This window comes from Tursiops truncatus, chromosome 9 (genome assembly GCF_011762595.2).
Source record: "Tursiops truncatus isolate mTurTru1 chromosome 9, mTurTru1.mat.Y, whole genome shotgun sequence".
NCBI classification, from domain to species: domain Eukaryota; kingdom Metazoa; phylum Chordata; class Mammalia; order Artiodactyla; family Delphinidae; genus Tursiops; species Tursiops truncatus.
In genome coordinates, this window is record NC_047042.1 from 20360419 (window position 1) to 20379225 (window position 18807).

The 18807-nt window shown below is 38.5% G+C and overlaps 1 protein-coding gene across 5 annotated transcripts in view; it reads right to left on the reverse strand.

The window, feature by feature from the left end:
* GSAP (gamma-secretase activating protein) overlaps positions 1-18807 on the reverse strand; it is an 89725-nt gene that overhangs the window by 42793 nt on the left and 28125 nt on the right. For all 5 annotated transcript variants that reach the window (XM_073809581.1, XM_073809580.1, XM_033862924.2 and 2 more), the window contains 8 exons: positions 16606-16710; positions 16083-16142; positions 15097-15140; positions 14050-14135; positions 6951-7028; positions 5464-5541; positions 1617-1709; positions 1279-1496 (listed from right to left, as the gene is read on the reverse strand). In XM_073809581.1, coding sequence (XP_073665682.1) covers positions 1279-1496; positions 1617-1709; positions 5464-5541; positions 6951-7028; positions 14050-14135; positions 15097-15140; positions 16083-16142; positions 16606-16710 — 762 coding nt within the window. The remainder of the gene's footprint in view (positions 1-1278; positions 1497-1616; positions 1710-5463; positions 5542-6950; positions 7029-14049; positions 14136-15096; positions 15141-16082; positions 16143-16605; positions 16711-18807) is intronic.

Genomic DNA, 18807 nt, shown 5'->3' on the forward strand with positions numbered 1-18807 from the left:
CAGTGTGAAGAGCTATGGATACAGGAGAAAACCAAACTCAACCACTGAGCTTGGAGGCAGCAGACCTGTGTTTGAATTTCAGCTCAATTACACCATTTAATCATTGTGAGCATGGCTATGCTATCAAGGAAGGTATAATCCCTGTTATATCAACAGTTCTCTCAATCAACCTCTATAACCATCCTCACCTGCTGCAGGAACGAAACCCCCTTGTTCCCGACCTTAGAATTGATGGTATGAGGCTTGCCTAGCCATAGGGCACTCTTGCATTTCTGATCCTGCCAATAATTGTTCTCATTTCCAAACCTACTCATCAAGCTAGTTGTACTTATTTTCACAATTAGTTAAGTTAATAAAATATTACCATAGACAAGTGAAATATGGATACAAAAAGAATGCTGGCGGCTCAATAAAAGGTGAAAACTTGGGAAAGACTCCAAGGCATGTCTCTAAAACACTTATTAAAAAACTAGGTGTGAGACAACTATAAAAGAAAAAATTGCCTGATATACACAAACTATTTAAAGGAGGATTTTTAAACTATTGACCTCCTTAGGGAATAAAATGAAAAGAAAAAGAAAGTAACTGGAAGAGCCATACAGGTACAGATAAAGAAAGTCAAGACATTACTTAGTGGTTTTATGAAAGAAAAACGATTTTGAACTCCAATTAGCTGATACACAAAGAAAGGGCCGTAATCTACATCAAAAGATACAGGAATAAATGTACATTTATATATTTTAGGTTAAAAGAAAATATTTAGGCCATCTTTTTTCAATCGACCAACCACCCATTGGTCCCAATCAAGTCTAATGGGGGGTTTCTTCAACTTCACAGAATAGCTGTAATATTAAATAAGATGTATGAAAGTGCTTCATAAACTATAATGTGAAATATAAATGTGAGCTATCTCTACTTAAAATGTCATAAATAGATTTTATTTACCACCAGATTTTAGTCCTTTTCATGATATACACCAAATACAAACCAGGAGAAAAAGTAGGTATTTGAGAAACTATTTACTGAGCACTTCCTTGTTAGCACTTCCTAACATTTACTCACAATATGGAAAAGAGAAGAGTGAAAAGAACAGACACGCCCTCCCAGTCTGAGGTCTGTGTCCATAAAAAAGGAGCACAAACGAAGAATATGTTCAAGTCACGACGGAGACCGTAAACCTCAACTGTTACCAAATAAAAATAACTTCTGTTCATTTCAGCTACTAAATGTACACGTGTTGTCCATTTGCCACTTTTTAAATTTAAGCTATATTCCCACCTTGGCTTCCAGTCGCCGTGGGTCTCGGCCACATGAGAGCACACAGTGCAACAAGGCCAGCTTCTCGCAGTCCAGCCGGGTGTTCCACAGGAACTCCAATAAATATGACTGGTTGAGGAGTGCCCTATAGAGCTTTCCAGAACCCCAATCCAGGACCAGGGATCCTGACAGTGACTGTAAAGGACTATGAGGTAGCATATCAATCACTTCACTGTTTCCTGGCCAAAAAAAAAAGTAGATCAGCAAATAAAAGAAGCCCCTCTGCCCCAAACATAAATATTAACTTTAAAACGAACCCAAATGCACCCTGTTCACGAGGGGGAAAACTACAGCCATACCTGTCAGAAACAGACTGTGGCAGATCAGGTCTGGATGTTGAATGTTAAGTAGATGAAAGAAATGACCAGGCAAGTAAACAGCTACATAATAGTCTGTGGGAGAGAAAGATTTAAGTCAGTTCCACGTGGCAAGAGCTGTATAGGTACAGATAAAGCCAACAACGTTACGGTATCCCTATTTTTCTTTGAACCTCTTAAAACACAAAGGTTTTGACCAATGTAATAAGAAGCTGTCTGATGTCAGTACGGTCCATCTTCCTAGCAATATCTCATTTTCTTCAGACATTTAGCCATGGTTATCTTAATTTATATCTGTAGTTTTGTTTCTAAGAGAACTGTGGCTTTATAGGAATCTAAAAGAGCTCTGAGAGCAAGTTAGAATAAAAAATATCCAGCAACATGAATTATTCCTTAATCTGACAGGCTGGAAATAGCTTATCATGGGAATTTCCTGCATAATTTCTGCCACGTGGGGGAAGCTCTACAATTTAGTTTCCTATGTCTGCCCACTGCTCATCATCGTTGTCATCTTCTCGAAAGAAGCTTTAAATTGATACTCATCAAAACAGTCTCTGCAGGCATTCTGACACTTTGTGAAGTACTAATTTGTTTCCATGCATAGCAAGCTGCCTAGAATGCACATCTTCACAGTCCCTGCACCAGATATTTCTGTACAAAGAACATTTGTATACAGATTGAGGCAAGGTATAAAAAATAGGTTTCTGGAGAAGGGGGCAAGGTAGAAGTAGCCCTTGCCAATAATTTTTCTAGGATCTTAGAAAAACAAAGAAACTCATACAACAGTAGTGAATTTCATATAGATGAAACATTTAGATTATAAGTGAGCCAGCTAGACTCTTTTTCCCCTAAGAAGCAAAGAAATACATGCTAATAATGTACACAGAAGGCATTCTGTGGAAGGGAAAGGAAAGAGGATGTAAAACTCTAACCAGCTGACTTATAAGTGTCCTTTCAGTCACTGTGGATTCAGTGATTGCAAGTGGTTGCAATAATGTTACCATTATGGTAATGCATAAGTAGAAAAACACAAACAACGATAGAGTAGGGCACAGTGGAAAGGCATCAAATCACCTAGGTTAACTCCTAGCCCTACAGCTCAGCCAGTTAATTAGGGTGGTACTATGTCCCTGGGAGAGGGGGCATTTGGAAATACATGAGGGTGTTCTGAGTTGTCACAATTATTCAGGTAGAAGGGAGATTCCTACTGCCATTTGATGAGCAAGTGGGCTCCAAGGAGGTTAAATCCCTCAATGTGCAGGACCCTCCCACTCAAAAGTTCCTTTCTCACCAAAAATGTCAATAGTACCTGTGGTAGGCTGAATGATGGCTCCCAAAGGTGTCCACATGGTAATCCCCAGAGCCTATGAATATGTCACCTTAAGTAATAAAAGGGACCTTGTAGATGTGATTAAGGATCTTGAGGTGGGGGGGGTGGAATCCTGGATTATCCAGGTGGACCCAATGTAATCACAAATGGTTTTATAAGAGGGAGGAACAGGGAGCATGACTACAGAAGAGAAGACTACATGATGATGTGAGAGACTGGAGTGATGTGGTCACAAGCCAAAAAATGCTAGCCTCTATGTGCTGGAGGAGGCAAAGAATGAATTCTTCCCTGCAATCTCCAGAAGGAACCATTTCTGCCCCCACCTTGACACCTCAGGACTCACTCCTTGCAGAATTCTCACCTCCAGAACCATAAGACAATGTGTTATTTATCTAGGGGCTAAATGTGTGGTGATTTCTTATTGCAGCAATAAACTAATATAGTGCCCCTGATAAGAGACACTAGAAGAAGCTTGGGCACACATCACAGACTTTCTGAGACTCAGTTTCATTATCTGTAAAATGGGGATAACGTCACCAAGAAGAATTGTTGTAAGGATCAAGATAACAAGTAAAACACTTAGAATATAGTATTAATTTTTAAAATGATAGTTTTTTAATATATAAACATATCTTTCTTATATACAGGTGTTTGGGGTTCATGGAAAACTTCCTCCAAAACTCTATTCTTTAATATTTCAATCAATATAAGCCCCTTTTAAGAGGGTGACAATTCAGGGAAATTCCATGCAATAAATCGCAAAAAAGACATCACTCAAAAAGCAATACTGTTGTCATAAAAATTACCTCTAGAATAGTTCTAATCTTGGGTACAATTTTGTGCCTATATATTAAAATCTGTTTAAAGAAGGAAAGATGGCTTAATGTGAGATAGCCTATTTTTACAAAGCTCTAGTATTTTTGCCCTCTCCACGCTCTGAAGACCAGAGATTAAATCATGCCTGCCCTTTTCAAGAGTCAATCCCAGGGGTAAGAAGAGGAAGGATACCTTTGACCTCACAAAAGGCTAAGTTTTTTTAGTGGAGAGTTTCCCACATCACTCTCGAGATGGGATGCTGATAAAGGATTTCTGATAAGAATCAAGTCTCAGACCCAGGAAACCTTATATTTATCCTTCTTACCACAGGAAGCAGTAGAAGCAGGCCTCTCTAAAGCAACTTCCCACAGGTTCAGAGCTCATATTAAAAACTGGCACATACTGGCCCACTTAGCATAAGATATCGCTCCTCATCAATAGTATCATTCAAAATAAAAAAATTTTTTTTTGCAACAGTGTGGATGGACCTAGAGAGTATTATGCTCAGTGAAATAAGTCAGACAGAGAAAGACAAATACGCTATGTTATCACTTACGTGTAGAATCTAAAAAATAAAATAAATATGTATAACAAAACAAAAGCAGACTTACAGATACAGAGAACAAACGAGTGGTTACCAGTGAAGAGACGGAATGGGCGGGCAAGATAGGGGTAGGAGATTAAGAGGTACAAGCTACTATGTATAAGAATGTACAGCACAGGGAAATATAGCCATTGTCTTGTAATAACTTTAAATGGAGTATAATCTATAAAAATATTGACTCACTATTTGTAAACCTAAAATTAATATAATATTGGACATCAATTATACTTCGATTAAAAAAGACCCCCAAAAAATATTTTTATGGTCTTTATCACTTTGGTTCTCACTTTGCCCAGTTCCTTCACATAACACCTTCCTAAACCTTTGTCATGATAGTAGATGGGCTGGGAAACAGGGAAAGAAGAAAATATTCAAGAATCCATCTGCTCTAAACCTGAAAGCTAAAGCTTTTCTTTTTAAAATATTGGGCCATATCCCATATGCAGGCGAACAGCAGTTCTGTTTAGTCTTATGCTAACCGGTGTGTGCCCCTCACCCCAGCTGGCATGGAACAGCAGCTTTCAGTAGGGAGGTACAATAAACCCCTTCTTTATTGTCTTCATTACGGACTCACTATGTTTAAGCCAAATACTGAAGTTCCCTTTACCATACTTACTCAATGAAAAACAACTCAGTCAAGCTGATCCATAAGTAACTTATGGGACTCAGAAGCTTCTAGCAATTACCAACAGGGAACAGACAATTTCTCAAGGGCCTTTGTCTCTCTAGAATCAAGGGACAACATCACGTATTATTTCTCATAGGCTTTTAGGAAACCTCTCGCTCACCGTCATCATCTTTATACTAACAAATGGCATTTTAGGATTCCTACTAAAAACATAAGAAAGCCCACAGCCCAGGTTCCCTAAGAAAGGAGATGCATTGCCTCGCCCCCCTGCCAAAAGGCTGATTTTTTGGGGGGGGGGGTGCGTTCCAGAGGAAACCTTCCCTTATCTGGCTTCAAAAAGGTCAGTCATAGTCATCACAACCTGAGTCCCAAAGAGGCATGAGGAAAATGAGGCATAACAGGTACCGGAAGGAAGAGACAGAGCAGAGAGACGCCTATGCCTCTCACTCACCAAGGCTGAGAAAAGTAATGCCCTTTGTCACACGTGAGTCAACACGCCCAAGAGTAGCAGTGAAGGTCTTGCCGTGCCCTGTGGAGAGAGAACGTGAAGCCAGAGAAAGGATGTTAAGAAACAAAGAGCTGGAATTCCACCCAAGGCAGTGACTCCATGTCATACTCTCCGCATTTAGTAACTGTGAAACTGACAAAGCAAGTGTCTTTGGAGCCCTAGAGCTCATGGTTCCCTATCATTCTCCAAAAATCAGCATTGAAGGCGGATCACCTGAGTGCAGTCACAAGCCAGTAGTTGTTCTGGGCTTGTGTATAAACTTAGACCTTAAAAGGTGGGTTGTGCTGGGATAGAAGGACCTGAAGAAATCTACTTAAGGATCCAAGAGGTGGAGACCAGGTGGCTCATTGGCCCTCGTGCCTCAAGGTTCACTGCCACACTCTTGCAGTCATTAAGGCCCTCAGAGACTTCTCTGAATCACTTAGGAATCTCACTGTGACTCAGAAAGGGTGTTAGACTATCTACTAAGGGCTTCACTCTCCACTCTTCTAACTCTTAATCATGGTTATTAGCTCTTAATAAAACTTTCAGAAAAGTTTTATTTTCTGGCTTTAATCATTAGATTAATCATTAGAAAAATGTATGAAAACGTTCCACAAATATCAGACTTGTACTATTAAAGCATTGATATAGGTCTTCTGAATTTACTTTTACTTTCTTCGTTATTAAGTTATTCAACTCTTTTACTTTAATCTCTAACTTCTGAAGGTACTATTAGGCACTCCTGAAGAATAAACTCTGGTGTGACCTGGCATAAATTTTTTTTTTATTTTGAAAATTCTAATTTTAAGCAATTTTAACTCTACCCACAGTATGTAATATATAAATACTAATTTTAAGGAACTAAACAAGCGAAATAAATACTCTTTAGTATGGTTCAGGCTAAAACTATTAAAGGGCACTCTGTGACCAACTACAGAGCTAGAAAAGTTTGGGTACTTTACTCCTGTCCCCAAGGCTGACTGTTGACGTATCAATTTCTTGGGCCACAGATGTATGAAATGAAATAAATGTATCTTAGGTCTAAGACCTGTTAAGGACCGAGACCATGGAAGCTTTTAAACTAAAACCCTATGTACCTTTGTAAGTTAAATCTATTGGTACCTTTCAGTTAGTAATAATAAAAAATCAAACACACACACTTTGGGCAAATACATCCCTTAGCATTGGTCTACAGGCTTAGAAAAAAGACACAGGTCAAGAAAAAAATGTATTACAAAATATTATTTTAAATGTAATTTAAAAATAATGAGCTCACTTAATATTCATCATTCATGAATTTCTTCAGGAAATATGTATTATATAGGTATACAGATATACAATGTACTGATTGAATTTGTTACAAGGTAATAAGACTTTAAAGTCTATCTACTTTGCTGCTATTTGGAAAAAATGACTATGTAAAAGTAAAAAAATAAATGAAAAAGTACCTTTATGAAAGTAAAGCACTGAATACGTGATTTGCTCCCAAGAGTCAAAGTTCGGGCAGTAACATACACACAAACTTCCTAGAAGGAAGAAGGTATTTAGTAAAACTTAAAAGAATCATAGACAAATAGAAAGTTTCCTAAGCCACTTAACCTTGCTGCCATTCCTTTAGATGTTCTGCCTCAATTTACCTCATAGATTATTCCCAAATTCTAGAAATGGACTATTAACAAGTTGCTAAGAAATTTCAATTCAACAATTACTCAGCACACACTATAAGCAATTTACTGTGGTAGGTTACTGAAGGCTAGGAAAATGGAGAGAGAGAGATTTCTGTATATGAAATCACAGGAACCTAGAGAAGTTTACAAAGCTTCATGAGATTCTCCTTACATACATATACTCCCCTGTGCCCTTTTGTAGCTTGCTTTCCAGCCATTGCTAATAGCTATGGACCCCAGGTTATCAAAAATGTGTCTCTTATTTACAGAAAGTTTCCAGAGTTCTTCTTTATCTAGAATGGAAAGCAAACTGGGGCAACAAGAGCAAGTGTGGTGTGTGTGCCTGTCCCCATCCATATTTGGGTCACTGAGGAGAGCTCCTGGCATAGAGTGGCCTTTCCAGATGAGCCCTGACCACACTCACTCAGCCCACCACTCCAGAACAACCTCAGCCTTTCCACCTGCTTCAATGTGTAAAACTGTCCATCACCTCTAGCAGCTGTCGCCACCTGGACAGACTAGGTAAGTCCATCAATGACCTACAAATGAGGGCATTATGCTCAAACTGATACTTCTATTCTAATGCTAGCATTTATGTGATCACCTGAAATAGGAGATTTCCAGGGTGGAAAGGAACTTGACAAGGAGCCTGGAAACCTGGGTTCTAGTCCCAGAGGGAATATTAACTAGCTGTGTGAATTCAATCATTATTCTACTCAGTGAATTGCAATATTTCTTCTACCATACTCCATTAGAGTTCCTTTATCAAAAATCATGGTAGGAAAAAAAAGGCCCATTTTCCCTAAGAAGACTATTTAAGGACATGTTTAAGCATTTCGTTATAATATTTATCCTTTGTGACTCTTTTAATGACTTTTAAGACTGCCATATATTGTTAGAAATTCATTTCATTGCAATATTTTCAACAGAAAACAACAAAAAAGAATAACTTTATCAGACAAAAAAGTAACAATTCTGTTAGATTTAAAATTACTGTTATGCTTAATGACCACACAATGATAATATCTTTTCTTTAAAATTACAGCAGACTCTTTAAGAATAAAATAATGCTATACTAAAGCAGATACAAAAATAGTAATTATAACAGATACAAAAGTCCTCGGTACCACTTTGACTACTTTTATACAGTAAACATACTACCAGCAAAAACCCTACTGGTTTATCCTGTTCTTTTACGTTCTATGATCACAGGCATTTTTAGCAAACGGAGTTAAAACTTCATCCTCTCTAGTAATAAAGAAACAAGAATTAAAACAAGCCACCACATTTTTCCTTTCAAATTAGTGAACTTTTAAAAATGATAATCAATTCTGTCAATGGAGCAGTAGGAAGAACATTCTCAAATAATAGTAATGAAAGAGTGAACTAGTACAACCTCTCCGAAAAACTGTTTTGCTGAGGATTAAATATATTCACACCTGTTGACCCAGTAATTCTTCTTTTAGGAAACTACCCTGAGGAATGAACGTGAAATGTCAAAAATATAAGGAAGATCATAACCTCCATTCTAGCAAAATCCTCTGCACACCATCCTCTAGAGAATTGAGGTTATCATTTTTCTTGTTTTGAAGAAAGTTAAAGTGAGATGTAGAATGAACTAACCTAATTACATACACCAAGAGCCATATTCAGATCTCATAAGCAAATATCTCCAAATAGTTATGTTGTGGCTTAGTCCCCTCTCCCAATCCCAAAGGGGGAAAAAAAGACACAACAAGGGGAAATGGGCTGTGCACAGGCTCTGCAAAGCTGTCCCATCTCTAGAATTTTCTTTGATAATGGAAATGTTCAATATCTGTGCTGTCCAATATGGTAGCCACTAGCCACATGTGGCTACTGAGCACTTAAAGGATGGCTAATGTGACTGAGGAACTTCTTTTACATTTTATTTAATTTTAATAACTTAAATTTAAATAGCCACATGTGGCTAGTGGCTACCCTCTTGGACAGCATAGCTCTGGAGCACTGGTTCTCAACTCTGAAAGTACATTAAAATTACCTGGGCCCACAGATGCCTAGGCTCCACCTGAGATCAACTAAATCAGAATCTCTGGGGTGAGATTCAGGCATCAGTATTTTTTAAATTTGCCTGAGTCATATTAATTAAATTCTCTAAGTCTCAGTTTCCTCAGTTGTAAATAAGGAAAACATAGAACCTCCTTCGTATGGTTCTAATGTGAGTGTTAAATGAGGTAATATGTATAAAGCTCTGGCAAAGAAGTTATAGCTGGTCATAAAGGTTAGCTGCTTTATTATTATTATTTCAGAATAATTTTGCCGCTATTTACAAGTTGGGGGAAGTCAGAGTTTGAAAAAACAAAGCAAGCTCTTAATGGCGTATCCAGAGATGTGTAATGAATATTCATCAATGATGAAGATAACATCTCAAAGCTGGCTAGCCTGGGGGAAACCATTTGGACAATGAAAGCTATTATGGACAAAGTTTTCCAAGGGAAATTATCTCATTGTAAAAGGCTCTATAAAATGCTAAAACACAGGCCTAATTCTGGGAACTTGTGAAGGGCAACTCTTGCAATTATATGTACAGGAAGGAGAAGTTACACTTTTCACCCCTCACTACCTCCCAGTAGGTGGTGCACAAGAAAGAATTACAGCCACCATGGAGTTAGAACACACAGGAGAACTCGAAGTACAGCTTCAGGGTTGACTATTGGATAGGGAGTGTATTTTCTTTCCTTCAATTCTTTAGGAGGTCCCTGATTTGTAAAAAATTTATTAGAAAAATCTATACAAACTCATAATGTTAATACGTAAGTGTCCTGACATTGGCAGAGCACTTTTGCCTATCACCAACTCTCATGAGCAGCCTCCAGATTTTAACCTCTGACTCCCTGGAAGGTAGCAGATATCATTTCTTAGGGCAGGAAAATTCAGGACAAAGATGCTTTCAAGAATGTAAAAAGTAATGCTGAAAGGACAAAGTAGCTCCCAATGACCAATATGTGACAACTGAACATCCAATGTTATTACAGCATCAGCATTAATGTAAATAGTTGAAATAAGTTGAGTTTGTAAAAAGCTCTGAGTCTACCTATATTTTTTTCATGAACCATGTTTTCTGTTCTTCACACCAGTGGAAAATTAAGCTCCCCATTATAGAGGGAGCCATATAGGGATTAGACTATTTGCTCTCTTCTCCATTCCTACTTTGCTGAAGTAGGTTTGTTTTAACAACAAAGGTTAAAAAGTTATTTCTGAAAAGTAATTTGGGAAATACATGAACTGACAACTTCTTAGTTGAAAAGCAAAAGGGTGCTTCTCTGGTTTATTTCATTGTAAATCTGGAAGCATCCCATTTGAAACAGGTTTATTTTTTCTATTTCAAAGCTGACTGCGAAAAGCAAGGCTCATTTGCTATTCTCCTAGATGTTGCTGAGAAAGGAAAAAACACTCTTTCACATCTCGTGCCGGATTAACCTAACATTTTATTTCTTAAGATATGTCATAGATAGCCTATTTATAAGCTGCTACTGTTCATGAGAAATTCCTATGGGAATAAACTAAGAAGGAATAAAAGCTTCATAGAATAAAAGCCTAAAATGATTATTTATATCCAACAGATTTAAAGTCAAGTACAAGGTAGTTAAGTACTACCCTGGTCCCACCACATGAGCTCTGGATCCCATTACATCCCACCTTCTAAGCAAATTTGTTCTACTGGTCATTCCTCTCTGCTGTGTATTGTCATCTTTTCTTTTCCACTAAATATCCCGTAAGCATTCAAACACACTAGAGTCCCTACTGTCTCAAAAAATGATATTCCCTAAATCCCACTTTGCCTTTCAGCTGCTGCCTCTCTCATGCCTGCACATGCTGCTAAAATTTTTCAACTCCCACATGACACTTAACCCATCACAATCAAGATTTCACCTCAGTCACCCAGCACAAACTACTCACAGTAACCTTCATGCAGCTATACCCAATGGACTCCACCTCTCACCACCTACTAACAGTCACTCTCTTTTATGAAACTCGCTCTGCCCTTGGCTGTTATAACACCTCACTTGGTTTTCCTCTTCTCTCCCCATACTTTTTCCTTTTTCTTTGAATGTTCCACCTAACTTTTATATATTTTTTGCTCCCAGATCTAATTCCTAAACCTCTTCCCTTTTGACCCTTTACCCTTCCCACAGCTTCAAATGCCAGCTATGGTCTAACAACTTCCACACTTATTCATCTCCAGTCCCAACTCCCCTTCTAAGCTCCAGGTCTCTTAGTTAATGTGTCCAAAACAAAACTCACGATCTCCCTTCCTAAGCCCCACCAAAACCACTGTACCTCAGTAAACAGCACTGCTGTTGACCCATCTGCTTGTGCCAGAAACCTGAGAACCATTCCTCTTCATCTAGTTCATAGCGAGTCTCCTCAGTTCCATCTCCAAAATTCATCACAAACCCACCTAGTTCTCTCTACCTCTACTGCCCATCCCAGATCAAGCCTCATCTTAAATATATGACTACACCTTATCCTAACTGCTCATCTCCCCACTTTTTCTCTTGTGCCCTCTGAACTATTCTTCACACAGCAGCCACAGTGATCTTTTCAAAATACACATCTAATCATGTCACTATCCAGTTAGAACACTTCAGTGAAGGACCGTCAATGGACCCTAAAACCACCAGATGAAAAGTTGTTGGGGAATAGGATAGTAATTTAATGCCAAAGTATCACCTCACAGATTACTAACGCAAAGGTTGAAATGTACCTTTACAAGGGAGACAGGCAGTGGTTACCACTTAACCAAATGACCAAACTTAGTGTCACTAACAGTAGGACATCCTTACATTATACGTTTCCTGATCTGGTGCAAATAAAGTTCACAACATCACCTATGAAATATTCTTACCAAAAATGTTTAACCTATGTCTAACAACGCCTTTAGGCCTAACTTCCAACTTACAGAAAATGTAAAGGAAAGAGAAAGAAGTTAAATCTTTCCACAAAGAAACAATTAGACAAATCCAGAATGTGAGATATTCCACAAGGCAAATAGCCTGGACTCTTCAAAATGTCAATGTTGTGAAAAGAGAAAAAAAGGGACAGAAGATAGGAGGTGGGAATCGGTCTACATTACAATACTGCAAAGACAAAACAACCAAATGAAACGCATGAATCTTTTAAAAGTTATATACGTACATGTATCTATTCGTGTATACGCATACACATAGATACATACACGTGAAAAGGACTTTTTAAAACACAATTATGGAAATTTGAATATGAAATAGTTTACTAATTAACGTAGCTAATTTCTTTCAGTGATAATGGAAATGAGATTATGTAAGAGTATCCTTAACCTAAGGAGATACATGCTGAATTATTTAGTGGTAAAGTATCATGGTGGCTGCAACTTACTTTAAAGATTTAGTCAAAAAGAAAAAAATGCTACCTATTTAAGAGGAGAATGATAAAGCAAATGATAAAGCATTGTGAATGATATGATTTTTTAAGTAAAAGGTACATGGATGTTCATTATATTCTTGAACTTTTCTGTACAATTGAGCATTCTCAAAATAAAAGGTCGTCATAAGGAAAAAAAGAAAAAACTTGAGTGACCTTATGACCCTTAAGATAAAAGCTAAAGCCCTTCCAGAGTCTGCAAGGCCCTATGCAACCTGGCCCCTGCCCACCTCTTCAACGCTCTCGCAATACTCTCCCTCTTGCTCACTCTACTTCAGTCACCCTGTTCTTAGTTCATATACCTCCTTCAAGTCTCAAAGGAAATATCATGTCCTGCCCTAAACTCCCCAAGACTTGTTTATAGAGGGACTTACAAGGCTGAGGGAGACCCTGGATGGACAGAAAAACTATAGGATGGATTTTGAAGGAGTGAGGTGGTAAAGGAAGCAATTTTCAGTTTTCATTCTGTAAAATGAAATGTACTGGCTGGACTAGAACATATCTGAAGATATTAGTAGCTTCCATTAAACATCTGTTATATGTTCTCATGGCTTCCTGTAGTTCTCATTCATAAAATGTATTCAAATACTATGTGTGCACTTATTTAACGTCTAACATCCATACTGAATAGTAACGCTCTACTAAAAAAGGTTTAGGTCAGTTTTGCTCACCATTGTATCCCCAATACCCAGCACACAGTAAGTGCTCCATAACTGTCAGCTCAATGAATACCACATAATTTGGCTTTAAAGGAAAGCAATTGTAGTCTAAGCGTTACTTAACTGGTAACTGTCCACTCAAGTTGGGATGTTAAAGATGGCTATGAGATTTAGTTATTAGAGTTGATTATTTAGATGATTATTACGGTTAATGAGCAGTTTTTCCACCAGATTCATTGACTGTAATCATACTCCTCTCCACTCATTTTCAGGCATTTTTTTTCCCTCTCTGTTTTCTCTATCTACAATAAACAGGTGTTAAGAGATGGAATATTGTACACTAACAACTTTATGTGAAGCTCTGATTGTCAGCTCAGGTTATAGCATGGCTCTTAAAGCAGCTAAGCACATAGGTTTAGAACCCAAACATCAGTAAGCCTGACACAAAAAGCATCCCAATCATCGTATGCCATTTGTTAAAAATGGAGCAGGTGAGAAAATGTAGCTTGATTAAATATGAATCTATCCCCTCTATTAGAACAATAATACAAAAACTAACTATTAGAACAAGAATCTGACTGTGGCTTCTTTTATACAGACAGAAAATGTATAAAATTACAGTGGAGAATGTAATTTGGTATGTCAATATCCATATAATCACTTATGTAAGAGTGTGGCCCTATTATATTTTATTTTCAAGATCAATATAGCTAAACAATGGCTAAATGTATGGAACTCAAGTATAATTAAGTAAATTGATAAATACAACCCGGTTCTACCTGTATGGTTGGTAAAAACACACAAGGTTGGGTGTTTGGATAATTTCTCTTGGTCTTGAAGATCATCATATCCAAAGTTGACAAGTCTAAGAACATAAATGCATTTACAAATAAGTTCCCTCATAAAGGACATAACCACTATAATTTACCCACAGAAGTAGAGACATGTCCTCAAGAAATTCCAGTAGATAATATATCTTTTGGTTAAAAAAAAACAAACTATGAAAGAGTAATTTTTAAAAATACATGTTACATAAATGGCATGGCCTGGCAATAGAGAAAAATATATATATTCCTTTCAACTTACATTTTTATAAATTTTTTGATTTTAGAGTAATGCCGACATTATGTTTCACAATGGACAGAAATGAACATTCATATATGATGAAATAAAGGTAGTGAAATATGTCACAGTTTGAGATTACCATTAATTTAAGAAGACTTTCATTTCTTCTGTGCAGTTATGGCCTTGTGTCTATTTTTTCAACAGTGTCTCATGTTTTTACTACATGTAAAATAATCTGGGGGAAAAAAAACCTCGCCTTTTGTGTAAAAAGGAAAACAGGAAAAAAAAGTAAAGCAATAGACTCAGCTGAGCTATAAGTGGATTGACCTGCAATATCCTCTTTGATGGCAACAAGAAAAGGGTTTTGATGTTTGATTCTAAGCGTAGCTCTCTCTCTGACTCATCGAATGCTTTTATTGAATCACAGGGAGAATAGCACTTCCATAGATCAAAATAAATGGAGACGCCCTACAGAAATAGATGACTAAGAAAAATCAATATGATTGCCTTTCCATGCAAAAACCCTGCGTTCATGCTTGATAACATTGTTTATATTCCCTATAGAGAACAGAAACAGAAAAGATGACACCCACCCACACACCCACACACCCACACACCCACACCCACACCCACACCCACACCCACACACAGAATATCAAACTATCCTTTTATCTGCATATCATAGATTAGGTATAAATATTATATAATCATTCTGCCCACAAGTGTCTATAAAAATTAATAGTAATCTATGAGTAACTTACTTGAATCCTGAATCACTTAATGATACGTCCAAGGATGCTTCAAACTGTCAAAAAATCAGGAGAAAACAAAGTGAAAAATGACATTAGTTAAGTGATGATAGTTCTGGAAACCAGTGCAAACCTGACAACACTGTGCTTGCCTAATGATGAAGAGCTCCTTTAACCAGCATTATCTTCAGAGGATATCCCCCAAGTCCACAGACAGAAAGTCCACTGGGAACATTCTGGAGTTTACATACATCACAAGCTTGATGTGTATTTATTTCTCAAAAGGCAAACTTTGCTTCAGATCTGACTACCATAAATGGGTTTTATAATAAGACAATTGGAAGGAGTAGACTTTTACAAGACACAGATGATCACGTAAGGAGGGAAGGACTGGGTGTCTTTAGAAAGAGAATGAGTGAGTCCAAAAAAGGGGGTAGAAGGAGTAAATGAAATTCTGGTAATGCTATGATATCAATCTGTATTAGACACCAATATTAACCCTGGTCAAGAAGAATAATAATGTTCTGTCCATCACAGATAAAGATGTTTGCGACTCCTCACTACAAGGCTGGCACTCCAAACAGCTTTTCCAGGAGTGGTTCTAGATTTGTACTGATTGAACTCTACCCTCTCATTGACCTTCTACCTTATACTCAATCCACCGTCACATGTTCTTTTGGATCAAATGATGCATAATCACATAAAGCTATCTACTATTAACCACACCTACTACCTCCCACTGATACTCTTACCCATTTTTCTTTAATATGAGGCATTCAGTTAGCAGAAATTTATTGTGTGTGCTCTTCTAATAATCTATATTAATTGCATTTGTTACAGAATTGAAGTCTTGAGATGGCAAGAACTATTTTACTTGCTCAAAGAAGTGACTAAAAAACAAGACCGAGAATGTTAAAATGCTGTTTATGATAATAGCTCTCTTTAAAAGGGGCAACAGGTTGTAAAATTTCCTTAGCCCAATCATTTTCTGGACTTACCATTAAGCTAAAGTGCTCATCAGCATAAAACTGGATGCATTTTAAGACACTCCTTGATTTCTAAAAAAGAAAACAGAGTAAGTGACAAATTAACAAAAAATCAACAAAAACAATAGTTTAAAGAGAGAGAGGGCTTCCCTGGTGGCGCAGTGGCTGAGAGTCCGCCTGCCGATGCAGGGGACACGGGTTCGTGCCCCGGTCTGGGAGGATCACACATGCCGCGGAGCGGCTGGGCCCGTGAGCCATGGCCGCTGAGCCTGCGCGTCCGGAGCCTGTGCTCCGTGACGGGAGAGGCCACAACAGTGAGAGGCCCGCGTACTCCCACAAAAAAAAAAAAAAAAAGAGAGAGAGAGAAAAGGAAGCAGCCAAAAATCAAACAGTCAGGAAAACCTCTCCATTATTTTTCATCAACTTTTGTCGACTGCCCCATCAATGAAAACGAAGTAATTAATAAATTACAATAACGATAATGTCAAAATTAAACTACTCCCACAAAAAGGAGGGCCAGTGGTCTAGTTTTTACCTTCAGATCAATGTAGTATAATCTCTGCTCTGACATATCCCACTGAGCCCAAACAAAATCTTCGGCTACTCTCTGTCTTGGGAGATGGCCAGAATTTTTAATTACCTAAGGAGGCAAAGAGATTTTAGAAATAAATAACTATTTTAAAGGAGAACATATCTGGGTTTCATAATTATTTTGCTTATTCTATCTTTATAATACATGTAAATACTTCCACAGTTTATTTTTAGTAGCCCCTACCGCCAATACATACACATGGAAAGTCTTTCCAAAAAAGATTTAAGGCATCATTTCATTACTTGCTCCTCACAAACACTCTGCAATAAACTATCTTATTTTTATTCTTAGTTTGGCAGACAGGCTGGGGCTGCTGAAGGCAAGGCCACACCTACCACAAACCAACAGCTGTGCTAACACAAGATTCAGAGCTTCCTGTTCTGGACATAACCCACTCAGGTATCTGCAGTCTGGAGGGCTTTACCACCAAAGGTAGAGACTGTTAGGCCAAGGGAAAACTCAGGCCTGGGAGAGGAGGGTTCTGGGCAATGATCCTAGATCTGCCATAAACTCTTCATGTGTCTTTGGTCATGCTTCTTACCTTTATGTCTTCCACAATGTGCATGATGATACTGCCCATCTCTCAGCAATACTTAACTATTCATCCTTCAAGACCCAACTTAGGCACTGCCTCCTGTAGAAATCCTTCCCTCCCCTCCCAAGATGAAGGCAAAGCTCCCCATCTCTGTATTCCTATGGTGCTTTGGCATGCTTCTATTACAGTTACATTTTAATTAATGTTATAAGTCTACCCCAATGAGTATGCACTCTTCTACAAAACCTTTACATTCTCAATGGCTTGATTGTTTCTAGCATGTAGAAGTACTCAAGGAATACTTCTCAAAAGAAGGAAAATGAAATAGGGTACGCAAGGGTAAATTGCCAAGGAAATGATAAGTGTAATACAAGGAATTAAGAACTCACTTTCCTCAAAACTGCTCATCAAGCAAAGGTGATCTGTATTGGGACAGATGAGTAAATAATGAAGACAAGTTGATGTAGAAGAAATAAGGAAAAAAGAGAACATCAGAATGGTCCATAGTCATACTTCAACCTCTCTAATCCTAAATGGGATTTCTCCAATGAGGCTAACTTGGAACTCAAGGGAGGACAGGGCATGCAGAATCATACACCTCTATTTCTTGTTTGCCTAGTTCCATCAAATTTGCTGGAAAAAGATCCAAGAGTACAGTACCTATCTGACTCTTAACTTTGGGGAACCCATCTTGTTTCCATTTTTCTGAAATTGTTTAGGTTAGGGTAGATTTGGGAACTCTCAGATAAAGACCTATACTAGCAAGAACATGATCATTGGAACATGGCAACCAGGTTCACATAGCAGTTCTGTCCCTCTCTAGAGTTTCCTCACCTCTGTGAGTCTAGGTTGTCGTGTTCCCTGTAAACATGGGGATAATTATAATACCACCTCTAATGTGTAGGGATGTTGTGATGATTATGCAGACCTGCACATGGCTTTATGAAGCTATAGATCATCTAAGCCTTTAAGAATGAGGGCAGGGGGCTTCCCTGGTGGCACAGTGGTTGAGAGTCCGCCTGCCGATGCAGGGGACACGGGTTCGTGCCCCGGTCCGAGAGGATCCCACATGCCACGGAGCGGCTGGGCCCGTGAGCCATGGCCGCTGAGCCTGCGCGTCCGGAGCTGCGCTCCGCAATGGGAGAGGCTGCAATGGGAGAGGCCACAACAGTTAGAGGCCCGCGTACCCCAAAAAAAAAAAAAAAAAAAAAAAAAAGAATGAGGGCAGAAGTGCCTCACAGAAGGGCACATGTGGATGAGGGAGTGCTGAGACTGTATTGCTTGGCCAGGAGAATCCTTCCTGGGCTTCTGACAGGTGCCTCCTGGCCTCACTCTCTCTGCAGTGTCTCTCATGGCTCCCAACCCCTCTTCTAACCAGCCTGTCCTCTGTCTGTGTCCATTTCCACTTCCTGACCCCAACTTGTTTATTTAACTCTCTCCTCTAAATTCTCATTGCTGGCTTTGGGATTCTGCACCTTGGCCTTTCCTCTCTGGCCTGACCCTTTTCTGACGACTGGCCTTGTCTTTGCCCTGTCATCCACTCACCCACTAGTGGCCCAGAGCTCCAGCCACATACTTTCTGGTCATTTTCCAGCCAGGCCTCTTGATTT